Genomic DNA, 15,636 nt, shown 5'->3' with positions numbered 1-15,636 from the left:
AAACTCGATCCCCTGACCTGTCCGGACTTGTCCGACCTGCCCAGCTCCTTTTCCACCTATCCACTCCACCCTCTCCTCCCTGACCTATCACCTTCATCTCCTTCCCCACTGACCTATTGTACTCTATGCTACTCTCTCCCCACCCCCCCCCTCCTCTAGCTTATCTCTCCACGCTTCAGGCTCTCTGCCTTTATTACTGATGAAGGGCTTTTGCTCGAAACGTCGATTTTGCCTGTCCTCGGATGCTGCCTGAATTGCTGTGCTCTTCCAGCACCACTGATCCAGAATTAGCTTTTACAGTCAGATTAAAGCTGTTTATTAGGTTTCCTATTTGTGAGAAGCTGTTATTAGGTTTCCTTAGTTTTTAAGATTAGTTAATTTGAGATTTATTGAAGTTAACCTGTGGTTGGTAATATATAGGCCTGATTCTAATGAATAAAATTGCAAGACAGTTGCCAAATAGTTTTAACAGACTTCCTTTTTTGCAAACACAATAAGATTTTTAAAAATCTAGTGTCCTTCCTTTCAGGTCATATAAATTTTTCTAATTTTACAAAATAATGCTGTTTGCCATCTAAATGGGTAAACTGCACTTCATGGAGAAAGTGAGGACTGCAGATGCTGGGGATCAGAGCTGAAAAGTGTGTTGCTGGAAAAGCACAGCAAGTCAGGTAGCATCCAAGGAGCAGGAGAATCGATGTTTCAGGCATAAGCTCTTCTTCAGGAATGGCTTTCAGGAAGCCATTCCTGAAGAAGGGCTTATGCCTGAAACATCAATTCTCCTGCTCCTTGGATGCTGCTTGACCTGCTGCGCTTTTCCAGCAACACATTTTTCAGCTCAAACTGCACTTCATGATAATTATACTATATGAAATTTACACATTCAACTCAATATTGACCTTAACAGGAGCAAAATCAACAGAAAAAGAAATACCTTTCTTCTTAGCCACACTTTCAATGTCTTTCTTTGGTGATGTCTTAAATATGCGATTAGCATAAATATTCTTCACATCCAGTTCCTTTTCCTTCTCCTTTTAATAAACATGAAAACAAGTAAATATTTACACATTTTACAAGAAAGAGCCTGTACATGTTTCTCACTAGTCTGACTGTCACATTCTTATAGATACCTTGGCTAAGCAGCTAATTTAAAAGTTTGATGATCAGGTCCATATTTTCTTGATATCTATAACAAAGTTTCAGCTGAAGCAGAGAAGGTACAAATAGTGTTATTGAAAGGTATGCTTTTAACATTAAAAGAAAACTAGCTAAAAGTTATGAGATCAATACAGGCTATAATATCTCTCCGCTCATTATCTCTGTCATATATTTTCTTTCGTAGCTTTTCTTCTAAGTGCTATTTTTGTTTATGTGATGCGGACTGACTGGACCAGCATTTATTTTACATTCCATATTATCCTGGATGAGGTGGTGGTGAGCTGCTTCTTGAATTGCTGCGGTCCTTGAGTTATAGTACACTCTCAATGCTGTTAGGAAGTCAGTTTTAGAACAGTAAAGGAATGGTGATATAATTCCAAATCAGGATAGGGTGTGGTTTGGAAGATTAATTGGAAGGTGTTAGTGTTCCCATGGTAATCCATTGAATTCATCCTTCTGACCTGCTGTAGCAGCACAGTATTTAAATGGATGGACCAGTTCAATTTTAGGTCAATGGTAAACCTCAGGATGTTGATAGTGAGGAATTCAGCAATGGAACGATCATTGAATGAATGGGTGATTGTTTGAATCTGTTGTTGAAGATGGTCATTGCCTGTTACTTTAGTAGCATGGTTGTTACTTGCCACAACTCAGCACAAATCTGAATGCTGTCCAGGTGTTGCTGGGTGTGGGCATGGACTGCATCAATATCTGAGAAGTTACTAATGCTGCTGAACATTGTGTAATTATCATAAAATCCTTCCATCGGAAGGTTAAAAATAGGGAACACAATTCATAAAGCAACTTAAGATTGTTGAACCTAGATCACTACTCTGAGGAACTACAGTAGTGATGACTGGCTTCAACAACCACAAACATCCACTTTTGTGCTAGAGATTACTCCAACCAGGTTTTCCCAGAGTTATACACATCTTAGTTTTGTCAGAGTTCCTTCATGTTGTACCCAGTCAAATGCCACTTTGATGTCAAGATTAGTCACTTTCACTTTAGTTCACTTTCACTTCAATTCAGTTCATTTGTCCTTTTGTGAATCAAGGCTGGAATGAATCAGGATCTGAATAACACTGGCAGAACCCAACCTGAGCTTCAGGGAGCAGGTTATTTTTCTTTAACAAGTGCTGCTTTATAGCACCGTCAACCATCCCTCACATCATTTTGCCAGTTACAAAGATTAGGTGGTATTTGGCCAGGTTGGATTTGTCCTGCTTTTTTGCACACAAGACATGCCTGGATAATTTTCCACATTGTCAGGTAAGTGCCAATGTTGTAGCTATACTGGAAAAACTTGGCTAGAGGTGCAGCTAGTGTTGAGTACTATTGCTGCAATATTGTTAGGGTGGCCACCTGTAATAATGTCTTAAATGAAGACTATTAAAACACTTATGAAGTTAGGAAGGAAGCTTTATAAAAGAAATAGAAGCTCTTAACAAAGTTTTCATTTTGGATCCATTCCATTAGAAAAACAATTAACTAGTTGCACACTAGAAGTTTAATGCTTTCAAAGTCCACTTCCTAGCTGGAGTTTTATTTTGATCAATTACACACCGTAATTCTCCTCTGCATTATAGAATTTTAAACAGCCTGTTTAGAGATGTTATTACTCACCTCTGGACTTGAACCCAGGCCTCCTGGCTTAGAGATAATGGCACTACTACTGCACCACAAAAGCCCTGACTCTTCTTTACATACATTTTAAGAAAACCAACGACAGCAGACTTTGTTTTAATCAGCATTTTATGAACTGGCACTCTTGATAAACCAGCAAAACTTATATACCTGAAACACCAAAACTTTCCTGTATGACAACTGGTTCTTCTATAATGCAACGGTTGTGTTCTAGTGCAATCCCGCATTATAGAAAAATTGCGCTTTAGAAACAGTGCTTAAAGTGTCAGTGATGTAATCGCATTACAGCCAACATACGTTTTTAAAAGTTTCCCCAATTCGTTAATCGCATTACTGCAAATTTATGTTAACGAAATGCGCATTATAGCAGAACAACCTGTATTGCGATCTCTACAATGTCTCAGTCAGTAGACAATGTGAGTGAGAAGACTCTATGCCAGTAAGTTTTATCTAAAATAAAGTTGCGTTATTATTGAAGGGATTCATACTGTAAATAAAGCACAACAGTGGCGGTATAGCCTCTGCATTACATTTCTATTGCTTAGTGTGTACTTTTACACTGATTATGTTGACCTCTTGATCAGCTGGAATATTTTATCAACGTGCACACTCCTGGCCCCACAGGGGCAGTTAATAATAAGTTTGGTGTAATTAGTTCACACCAACTGCTTGCCTTGTATTTAAGTATTTAGCACCCTATTAGCAGAATTAGATATTAACTGGCTTCTATCTTTTAATAATCAAAAAACTATTCATAAGGAAGTACACAAAATTACAAAACATTATATGTCACATTCTATACAGTCTTTAACAAGTGACAGTTGCATACGTTTGGATATATAACTGGCAAACCTCTGAAAATCAACACACATCTGCAGCTTCAACTATATCTATGAAATTTGACTTTAACAATAAATATTAAATTTATTCTGACTGTGTAGCTAACAACAATGATGAAACCAGGACTTTTTTTAAACATGCAACAATTTCCCATTATAATTTTCATTTAATCTATGAAAATGTCTGTAACATATTATTGTTAATGGACTAGAAGAACTTTTGTCTTTTTGATACAGCCACTATAAAGTGAAATACCTTTAGTTTCTGACCAAGATGCTGGATGCTATCCTGGAGATTTTGAACATTTTCCTGAGCCACATGCGCCTTCTTCCTCTCAGAGGCCACTTGCCTGAGGAAGCTGTGGTTGGTTAGCTCCAAGTTTCTTTCTAGTTCCTTAATATGAGAGACAAGTTTAGAAAATTACATTTATGCCTCACATTGTCTTCAACTTTACCACGTCCTTAAAAATGAATTGTTTTTAAATATCCATTTCTTTGTGGCACTGAAGGTTTGGGTTTCATTTGGGGCAGGATATAATTTTAATTACAAGCAGATGGTCCACAAAATTGATCACAGTTGATGCAATGAACACACAAAAAGTTTGTAGGATTTGCTCTGGGCATCCAGCTGGGAAGACCAAGGGCTTCCTGTAATCCATTAGAAAAATCAGGTTTCACCCACAGTTTGAAAAAACTGGCCTTGAACATAAAGGTCAACTCAGAATTTGAGTGCTAAGTATGTCCATGATGCAACAAGAATAATTTCCTTTGGGAATCTGAGAAAATAGTTAATCTCAGGCTTAAAAGGTAGGAGAAGATTGCAGTTTTATGGACAGTTAATTTTCAGAATCCTAAAATTCAAATCACCTGGATTTCATATAAAAATTATTACCTTTAATATAATAGATCTATCATTTCTATTATAAATCAGAAAACAAATAAAATATTAGGATGAAAAAATTAAAATACAACTCCAGCTAAATTGTCTCAGCACAAATCGTTCTGTCCCTAGCCTTATAATCTAATGATTTCTAACTGAGGATATTTTGAGGACATCCTAATTCAGGATATTAAGAGTATTTTTGAAGTTGGTTTAATTCAACAAAAATTCTTAATAAAACACGAACATTGCTTCAGATTTCATGCTAGTGCAGTATGTATGTTTAATAAAAGTAAGTAAAATCTCATTGCTTCACAACTACCCTGCAGCTGTCACGATGACATACATAATTAGGGTCATGTTGTTCTAAAACTAATGTTACAAATCATCCTGCTACCAGATTTTTCTAACAAGGACAAACACAAAAAAATGAATGAGAAAAGAGGAGCGGACTGAGGGAAAGTGGGTGAAAAAGGGCTCAATTGAGATAACAGAGAGTCAGGAGATACAGGGAAGGGATGGGGTATGAAAATGTCTTGGAGAGGAGAGGATCAGGTAGTATACGTGAAAAGAGAAAACTCTGATGTCTTTTCATTTCAGCTAGAAGATGTTAGAGACATAAAAAAATTTAAGTGATTTCTGAGTTTAGGAAAAAGAGGTAGCGAAGCAAAGTATGGCCTAATAGGCTGGAATACAAGAGAGGGTCATTCTTGTTGATTGAACAGAATGACCAAGTTAATGAAAGGGCATGCACAGGACACTGCCTGCACAGAGAAGTGCTATGGATGTTAAGGTGATTGCAGAGCTACCCAATGTGCCATGAAGATATTGGACCCTTTGAATTGGTGAAACCAAATGAGAGAAAAACAAGTTTGGTGATGACATCATGATGAAAGGCGCCAAATGATTAACTGAATATATAGGCAGCTCACTACAAAGGTGTCAATAAGCACTCCCCACTGTAAGCCTACCCTTTAGTTCTTTCCTCCCCAATATCCCTACTTTACTTGTCTCTATTTGTTTCAAACTTTTTACATCTCTAACACCTTCCAGTCAAAAAGCCATTGCGCTCTACTCTCTCCATAGAAGTAGCCTGATCTGTTAGGTACTTCCTGCATTTTCTATTTTTATTTCAAAGCTTTTACCATTTTGTTGCACACATCCTTGAAACACATTGCTACTGATTTATTCTTCTGCATGCAGCTGTCCTGGCAGACTTGATCATAATACACATTTGCACTATGTAAATTTGACCAAAATGCAACCAGTAGAGACATGGATTTTCACCTCATTTCATAATGTTAAATTTGTCAAAGACATAATAAGTGTTTCAATTCTGAATGATTAACACTAATGAAGATGGGTATTTTTATTTGTTTTAGCTACTAAGGTTCACTGATCAAACAAATTAGCTTTCCTACAACCAAATTGTCCATAATAAAATACTCAAGCTCCATTTCAGTTTTGGATACACAATGTAAAATTAGCATCCTTTTTGAGTCATGCCTTAATTACGTCATCAACATAAGACAAGTCCTATTAAGGGTTCTCAACATAAAAAAATGAAGTTAACTTTATGACTGTTCAAAGCATTGTTTAAAAGCTATGAACAAATGTTGAAGACAAGTGCACAGCATGAATGAGTATTATAAACATGTTGAACTTGTATCACAAGATTTACAAAATTTAAATTATTTGAAGCTTTAGCTATGGAACTGTTTTTGGTCAGGCCTCATCACCCAAGCTGCTATAAATTAATTTAGTTTCTTTTCAATGACTCAGTGACAAAACTTACACTGATTAAGCAGCATTTGGGAAAACCCAATCCCATGTCTTGTGCACTCTGATACATAATGGGAAAAAAATATTCGCCTACCACACATCAAAATATGTGATGTGAAGCATACAAGATAAACGTAAAACAGTACCTTCAATTTTCTTTCACTCTCTTCCATTTTGACTTCAGCTTTGGCAAGCTTCTGTGCTAGTTCATCTCGTTCCACCAGATGTTTGTCTTCTGAAAGTTTCTTTAATTTCTGAAGAGAGCTTTTCGTGCGATAAAGTTCTTCCTCAGTATCTTTTAAACGTTTTTCAACTGCTCTTTCGTTCTCCTGTGATTTTCGAAGTCGTTCTCGAAGTACCCTAACCTCATCATTATGATGGGATATGAGCAATGCAATCTCATTTTCTGTGTCCTCAAACTTATGAAGGGCTCTCTCTTGTCTGTGCTGGAGTCGCTTTAGAATTTTGTTTTCTTTCTGCAAATCCTCCAACTTAGCCTGCAACTCAGTAACTTCATTTCGTAGTTCATTAATTTTCAGCAGCCTGGCAGATAACATGCGTTTGGTCACTAAGTCTATGTCTTTGTGAATAGGTTCTTTGTTTAAGCTCTGGGTGCGTGATCCCCAACGGCAACTACCATGGTTTGCTGGATGCTTGGAACCAGATTTCCGATTAACTGTAAAGAATTACGAAGGTGTCATAAACTGCAAATTGATTAGTTTAAGTCAAAAACATCATTAAAACAGGAACAAAAAAAATTATTCAAACATTCAAATGAACTCAACTATCATTTATATAAACTGAAATACTGTACAACTCTAAAATTAATTGAACTGAGCAACCAACCTTATTTCAATTATCAAACTTATTTCCACCAATTGAAATTTCAACAGATACAAGCAAACAGCCAGAATTTCAGATATATTTTCAACTATAAACACAGTTCAAGGCATGAAAGGAGAACAATACATTTATTCAATATATCTATACTAGGAGTATATAACTCAAAGCCCAAGTGTCAAGTTCTTAAGTGGAAAAAATAAAAGTAAAAAGACAGAGAACTGATAATTTAGTGTCTGAAAAGGGAAGCTTCAATGTTATTTTAGTCTCATTCTCACTGCGTGTAAAAGCTCCATCGTAAGCAAAATAAAATCAGACTCTTCATTTTACCAAACACTGTTTTGAGTACAGCAGTGAAGGTGCTGCAATTTGCTGCCGATGCTTTACTTTGACATATTCACTGGATATCCACAACTATGTAAAGACTTGTAAAAAGGCAGTATTTTAATTATTCAAGAACATGGGTGTGGTAAACCAAGTGCGCCTTTGGGTAACGAAAACAGAGAAACATAAACAAAGCGTATGTCGCCTCAGTAAAAGCAAATGTACTTACGTCAGCTAAATCAAATCTGCATAAAACGCTGCTTCCCTGGTCATGCAGTATTTTCACTAAAAGGACTCCAACTATATCTCTATGACAACACTGCTGAGATTCAGTACATCCGACATGTCATACCAACAAGGCGAATACAAATGGCATCAAATGCAAAATGTAGGTGAGGTTACTGAAACTACTCCTCCATCAACTATGCTGGAAGAGAGTAAACAAATCTAGCAGAGGATTAGCTGTGCCTGAAGACCAATTAGCTCAGCCATTTCAGATGGGTGAAACAAAGGTGCCAAAATTAATCCCAGTTTAACTGCAGTGTGGAAGTGTCATTAAGAAATAGAAAAGAGATACAAGAAAATAAACAAAAGATAAATTCCATCTTGTTGCTTCCTAGCAGGCCTTATTAAAATCTAAGTATATCAATACTACTCACAATCATAAAATATTGATGCATATTATATATATTATATGAATAGATTTTTTAAAACAGCCGCTCAGATTGGCTACCAAAGGGTTACTACCTACCATGGGGCTAAGTTATGGCCCTTAGAAGGAAATAAAATAGGTATAGGAAGAAAAATTAAAATTTACTATAAAATTTGATGTACTTCGATTCAGAGAAACAAGCAGCTACCAACAAACTGAGTTGACACATTGATCTCTGCAGCCTTCAAGGTAGCAGAGAAAAAAAAAGTTCAGTTGAGTTTCAAGAACACATACATTTAACTAGCCAATCATTTCCTGGTAAAATGTCAAATTAATATGTTGCCAAGATCTTCTGTTTTACACAAGATTGCAATTTTTTTAGTTAATGAAATACCTGTACTTAAATTACTTATTACCGATACTTTAAAAAATCTCTTTTTATTAGAGTCAGAAGTCACACAACACCAGGTTACAGGCCAACAGGCTTATTTGAAAATCACAAGCTTTCAGAGCACTGCTCCTTCATGAGGTGATTTCACATCTCTTTTTGTTGGTTATACTCTCTCTCTCTACCTTTCACCATGCTGTCCTCTTCTAGTTCATTAGATTTATAATTACTTTTTATTCATTTGTGGGATGTGGGCATCACTGGCTGGCCCATTACTGTCCATTACTAGCTGCCCTTGAGAAGATGCTGGTGAGCTGCCTCCTTGAACCGTTGCAGTCCACCTGCTGTGAGTTGACCCACAATACCATTATGAGGAATTCCAGGATTAATGGATTAATTCCGGCGTATGTTTTCTTTTGGGTACACATAAACTGAATGATAGGGCAAGCTATATTGAGGTATGACTTTGCCGTGAAGGATTAAGTCAGAACAAACAAAGGAAAAAAAAAAGACTTGCATTTTATACAGCATCTTCCACAAACTCAGCATGTCCCAAAACACCAACCAAGTACATTAAAATGTAGTCACTGATTTATTAGAAGGAAACATATCTATAAAATAGAATCTCACTTGTACCAGAATTATTTGATTATTTTAGGGACACCTGACCATAGGACAAATTTTTATTTTAGTTTAAAACAATTTACAATACAACCAACCCTTTTCCATTTTAATGTTGGTCTGTCTTCACGATCTGAGCACAATCAAAATTTTCTTCAAGACAAAATTAACAAAACAGAAGTAATTCACACTGGCTGCTGACACTGACAATGCATCAATAGTCTCAACCTTAATCAAGATGTACGGCACCTTGATATGCTATACTGACTAAAACCAAATTCCTTTCACAGCAGTAGATCTTTAATCAAGTCCATTTTCTTTCGACTTAAAAGTTGCTCACCTTTGGTCCAGTCAGTTTCTTCCATTCCAATACCAAAACTCTAATACACCAACTAGGGACTCAATTTCTCCAGACCTTTATCATAGAATCCCTACAGTGTGAAATAAGGCCCTTTTGCCCAAGAAGTCCACACTGACCCTCTGAAGAGTAACCCAACCAGACCCATTCTCCTACCATATTATCCTATACATAGGAACCTCAATTATCTGGCATTCGATTAACCAAATTTTGGATTATCTGAACAAGATCACAAGGTCCTGATGCAAGGCTAACTATGTTATCCGGCCTCGATTAACCAAATGAAATACCCCCCACGCATGTCCTTCAGATAATCGAGGTTCCTCTGTATTTACCCCTGACTAATACATCTAACCTACACATCCCTGAACACTATGGGCAATTTAGCATGGCAAATTCAGCTCACCTGCACACGTTTGGATTGTGGGAGAAAACCAGAGCACCCAGAGAAATCCTCGCAGACACGAGGAGAGTGTACAAACGCCACACAGACAGTTGCCCAAGGCTGGGATCAAACCCAGATCCCTGGCGCTGTGAGGCAGCCATTTTATCTATTACAAACCAAAGAAATGAGTCTCATTCCTCCATTTCCTCTTTTCTCACTAAGTTTGCAAATGCCAGAAGATTTCATATTTTCAAATTCCAGGTCTTTGTGATTTGCATGGCAGGTCTGATTCTCTAATAATGGTTATTCCTTGGTCTGTTTCATTCTATCCATCATCAGTTACAGTGCTTTCAATTACTTGTCTCCACTCTTAAATTGAATTTTTCTGTCCTGCTTTCAAAGGTCTCTAAAACACCCTTCATCTGGGCTTTCAGCACCTATTTTTCAATTGTTTCCTTTTCTGCACTATTGGCTTCCATCTTTATGTGGCTCTGTAAAATGCTTAGATTTCACTTATGAATGTTAATAATGCCACTATCAATACAGACTTTTGAAACTTGCAACTCCAATAATAACCCTACTGTTGAACATAATTAATTCTAGATGTAGGTTTGCTCGCTGAGCTGTTCATTTTCAGACATTTCATTACTATACTAGGTCACATCTTCAGTGAACCTCCAGATGAAGCACTGCTGGTGTGTCCTGCTTCCTATTTGTATGTTTGGGTTTCCTTGGGTTGGCGATGCCATTTCCTGTGGTGATGTCATTTCCTATTCTTTTTCTCAGGAGGTGGTAAATGGGATCCAAGTCAATGTGTTTATTGATAGAGTTCCAGCTGGAATGCCATGCTTCTAGGAATTTTTGTGCAAGTCTCTGTTTGGCTTGTCCAAGGATGGATGTGTTGTCCCAGTCGAAGTGATGCCCTTCCTTACCTGTATGTAAGGATACTAGCGAGAGAGGGTCATGTCGTTTTGTGGCTAGTTAATGTTTGTGCATCCTGGTGGATAGTTTTCTGCCTGTTTGTCCAATGTAATGTTTGTTACAGTTCTTGCAAGGTATTTTGTAAATTACATTAGTTTTGCTTGTTGTCTGTATAGGGTCTTTCAAGTTAATTAGCTATTGTTTTAGTGTGTTAGTGTGTTTATGGGAAACCATGATGCTACCATTGTGGGCTACCATTAGAATGGGTACCCAATGAACACAGTCCGTCGATTTCTCAGCAACAAACCCAAACAAGCAGAGAAAACACATCCAGAAACCCTAGCCACTCTCCCTACATCAAAGACATCTCAGAAATGACTGCCAGACTACTCAGACCCCTTAGCATCATGGTAGGCCATGAACCCACCGACACAGCTAATGAACTTGAAAGACCCTATACAGACCATAAGCAAAATTAATGTAATTTACAAAATGCCATGCAAGAACTGTAACAAACACTACATTGGACAAACAGACAGAAAACTAGCCACCAGGATTCGTGAACATCAACTAGCCACAGAACGACATGACCCTCTCTCACTAGTATCCTTACATACAGATAAGAGAGGATACCACTTTGACTGGGACAACACATCCAACCTCGGACAATCCAAACAGAGACACACATGAGAATTCCTAGAAGCGTGGCATCCCAACCGTTACTCTATCAACAAATACACTGACCAATATCCCATTTACTGCCCCCTGAGAAAAAGAACAGGAAATAGCATCACTATAGGAAAGGACGTCACCACAAGAAATGACATCATCAACCCAAGGAAACCCAAACATATAAATAGAAAGCAGGAAACACCAGCAGCGCCTCGTCTGGAGGCTCACTGAAGATATTACCTCGCGTGGTGACGAAACGTCTGAAAATGAACCTTCCAGCTCAGCGAGCAAACCTACATCCCGAACCTCAACCTGGGCTGCAAATCTTCTCAAAACCCGCTACTAATTAATTCTCTTTCACACAGTAGCATTCTTAGTAATAAATTACTGAATTTTGTAAGTGTCATCTGTGTTATGGTTATTTTCAAATTATTTCATATCATAGAACATTAAAAAAAAAGAAAAAAGGACCAAGTGCAGGCCATTTGCTCCATTGAGCCTGCTTCACTGTGCAATATGATCATGGCTGATAATTCAATTCATTACCGTGTGCCTGCTTCGTCTACATATCCTTTAATCCCTTTATCCCTCAAAAACAATCTAAACCCTTCTGGAAAACATTTGCTAGGCCTTGAGTGCTTTATGTAGCAGAGAACTCATAAGTTCTCTCTCTGGGTGAAGAAATTTCTAATTTCATTGTCAAATGTCCTACCATGCATCCTTAAAGTGTGACTCCTGGATCTGGACTCACCGATCATCACTACACCTCCTTCTTGTATTTACCCTGTCTAGCCCAGTTAGAATTTTATAGATTCCCATGCATGAAAATAATGCATCATAAGCAAAATAAATTCAGAGATGTGTGATAACATCAGTGAACAAGTCAATTAGAAAATATAAAAAGAAACCGGAGTGGTGTGGTGAAAAATGGAACGTCCAGCATCAAGTCAGTAAATCAAATTACATAAAATGGCTACTATTATATCTTATCTACTTATTAGGGTTCTTGTACAGTCATAGGCTCCTTACCTCTGGACCAGGAAGCCTAGGTTCAAGATCAACCTGCTCTATAAATGTTAAAAAACATCTCTGATCAGGTTAATTAGAAAATAGCTAAAAGAATATGAGGTAGTCCTATTAACACAAGTATTTAAGTATATAAAGGGACTTGATAATGTAGATGCTGGGATTTTACCCCACAGTTGTGAATCTAGAACTAATAGGCATAATGTAAAAATGAAGGAGTGTCCCATTTAAGGCAGAGATAAGGAAGGTCTTTTTTATCCTCTCGGAGAATTATTATTCTTTGAAACTCTCACAGGGAGTACTGGAGGCTGAGTTATTGTATTTAAGGGCAAGTTAAATGTTTGATTTAAAAGGATATCAAGGGTTATGGTGGCGAGGAGAGGGATTATGCGGCAAAAAAAATGGAATCAAAGCCTCAGTCAGATCAGCTATTTTCTTAATAAATATGGAGCAGATATTAAGGGCTTAAATAGCTCACTCCTCTCTACTTCTTATAATCCATAATTGTGCTCATGATATCTACTTTCCTTCAAGATTCAGGTCTATCATTGTCTTGCGGCTGCTGCATACAATATCCTAAGCTTCATATGTTACTTGGCTTCTCTGCACCTGTCATCTGAATCACCTACCTGCCACAAAGAATTTTTCTCTCCTTTGCATAATATGTTCAATTTTCTTAGAGGAGCTGAATCATAGACTAAATAGGTCACAGGTTCATTTACCAATATATCATATTTTAGACTTTAAAATTCTCCACAGCACTCCAATCAGTTAAGGAAGGAAAAGTTAGCTATGTCTTCAACTAGTTATTACTAAGTACCAAATTCAACTTCATTTTGTGATGTAAGATATGTGATTTACATATATTTTAACTTTTTTTAAGGTTAGATTTTAGGATTTTAAACTGGTGGTATTTGGGGTTTTCTACTTATTTAATGGATTTAATTGTGTATGTTTAAATATTTCTATAGCCATTGTGATTTCTTTAAAATAGACTAAGAAAGCCCCTAAGAGCTAATGGGGTTTTATTTAGCTTGGAAGAGAGTACAAGCAAACAACATACAAAGCCCAGTACATTAGGCTTTCCCTTGGAAGATTGTAGACTTGTTTTTTTAAAAGTTAGGGGAAATACTCTTAACTCAGAGAGAAAACTTTCTGTTTAATTTCAGTTTAGTAATGTTCTGCAGAAGTCTTAGTTAAACATGGATGGCTAAAGCAGTTGCGCCTGAGAAAGGGAGAGGTTAATTTCAAATTATTAAAAATAGATTCCTCAGAGTAAAGAGTTTACTAATAGTTGCAGACTATAAGTGTGTGGGTAAAATCTTGAAGGGATTAAAATATAAAGCTCAGGTGCATGAAGGATCCAGGAAAAAGCTCAGGGCTGGGAACTGAAGTAACAGTTAAATTAAATCTATATATCTAATACAGAAGAAAATTGTCTCTGGTATGAATATTGTCAAAGGGGAGTTTCAGGAGAGTTTTTGGGATAGTTTTAAGTATGTGCATCAAAATTTTAAACTTGTGTTTATGTAAATATTTTGGTTTATTCTATTTTATCTTAATTTCTTACATCTTCATTGTTAAAAGCCAAATCTGCAATATGTTTAAGTGAGAAATCACCTAATTAAAACTAAAAAAAATCTAACAAAGCAGATTTCTAAATGGGATTAGATTTGTCCAGTACTAAACATCAGCTGGGATCACGGCAATCTGTTTGCATATTTCAACTGAAGAAAGCTGCAATACCCCTTACACTCAGTTTGCCAGAGCTCAAATTTAAGGTTCACAGAAGTAATGGTCACTTGAGGAAGGCATTGGGTGGTCCCTGGTATCCAAGGAAAGAGTTAAATGCCACAGTGGTAGTGTCCCTACTCCTGGAGCAGGAGGTCCAAGTTCAAGCTCCATCTCCTCCAGAGGTCTATTATAACATATCTGAATAAGTTGATTAGAAAATATTAGCAACATCACTTTAGGTAGGGGAGAGTTAGAGAGATGTTTAGGGGCTCGGCCACAAGGGGACACAAATAACTTTGGAATCTGATGCAGAATAGGATATGGGAGCAGTATGCTACACCTGCTGAAGTTAAAGGGGTCCAGTCAGGAAATCTGAAACCTCAAAATTTGGAGGTAATAATGCATAGCTGAGGATTTTCACAGCAAATGAATGAAGGCTTCAGCAGTTGTAAGTGGCATTTCATAGGTGAAAGGAAATCATCTTTGCAAACTTTACAGGATTAGACATTTGGCTTACTATACCCACATGAGGGTTTTTATGAGAAAGAAAGAAAAATTTAAAGAGAAAAAGATTTTAAATGATCAGCAGTTGACAGTTTGATTGAACTAATTTTAATTTGCAACTTCTACTTTAGATATTCAGGATAATAGATAAAAGTTTTATGGAAAAGGGTGAATGACAATTCACTTAAAAACATGGTAGAAGGGGATACTCTTATTTGTAGACAGAGGGAATGAACATAAACCAGAGAGTTTAATCTATATATGACACTTCTGGTATAAAGAGAATTCTGTTAATATAAATATCATTTTAAACACACAAGTGAATCTGTCCAATATATGTCATCTGAAAATTCATTTTTTTTTTCAACAGCTTATCAGATGCCATGTTAATGAGAAATAAAGTACATTGCATTAAATATTAAGTGATAACATAACTTGGATGGCTTGTGTCAAATCTCCAGTAAGCTATTCTGGCACTTAATTGATGGAATCAGTGACTGCATTATAATCCCTCACTCAATATTCACTCTCTCCACCTAATGGAAAAATAACTGATATCAATATTTACACAGAAAAATCACCTGATGAAGGAGCGTCGCTCCGAAAGCTAGTGTGCTTCCAATTAAACCTGTTGGACTATAACCTGGTGTTTTGTGATTTTTAACTTTGTACACAGAAAAAGCATGTCATAAGTAAAATCTTTACTGGTAGGAATTATCCCTGGATTAGTAAAGGTTGGTCTTCTGTCAGATTTAAGAAGCAGAACTACAGATCTGTTGCACTGAACTATGGCAGGTTTGTCGTATGAGAAAAGATTGGGTCAACTGGACTTGTTTAAGAACATAAGAACTAGGAGCAGTAGTAGGTCATCTGACCCTTCGAGACTGTTCCACCATTCAATAAAA

General features: G+C 36.9%; 1 protein-coding gene across 4 annotated transcripts in view; it reads right to left on the bottom strand.

Moving 5' to 3' along the window:
* lca5 (lebercilin LCA5) overlaps nt 1-15,636 on the bottom strand; it is a 107,840-nt gene that overhangs the window by 67,883 nt on the left and 24,321 nt on the right. For all 4 annotated transcript variants that reach the window (XR_006311224.1, XM_043686966.1, XM_043686967.1 and 1 more), the window contains 3 exons: nt 6,453-6,982; nt 3,901-4,038; nt 935-1,031 (listed from right to left, as the gene is read on the bottom strand). Coding sequence is in view for 3 of the 4 variants with exons in the window: in XM_043686966.1 (XP_043542901.1) it covers nt 935-1,031; nt 3,901-4,038; nt 6,453-6,982 (765 nt within the window). In the remaining variant the exon portion in view is untranslated. The remainder of the gene's footprint in view (nt 1-934; nt 1,032-3,900; nt 4,039-6,452; nt 6,983-15,636) is intronic.

The sequence above is a fragment of the Chiloscyllium plagiosum genome, chromosome 3, assembly GCF_004010195.1.
Source record: "Chiloscyllium plagiosum isolate BGI_BamShark_2017 chromosome 3, ASM401019v2, whole genome shotgun sequence".
Taxonomy (NCBI): Eukaryota; Metazoa; Chordata; class Chondrichthyes; order Orectolobiformes; family Hemiscylliidae; genus Chiloscyllium; species Chiloscyllium plagiosum.
This window is presented reverse-complemented; position numbering and strand designations above follow the sequence as displayed.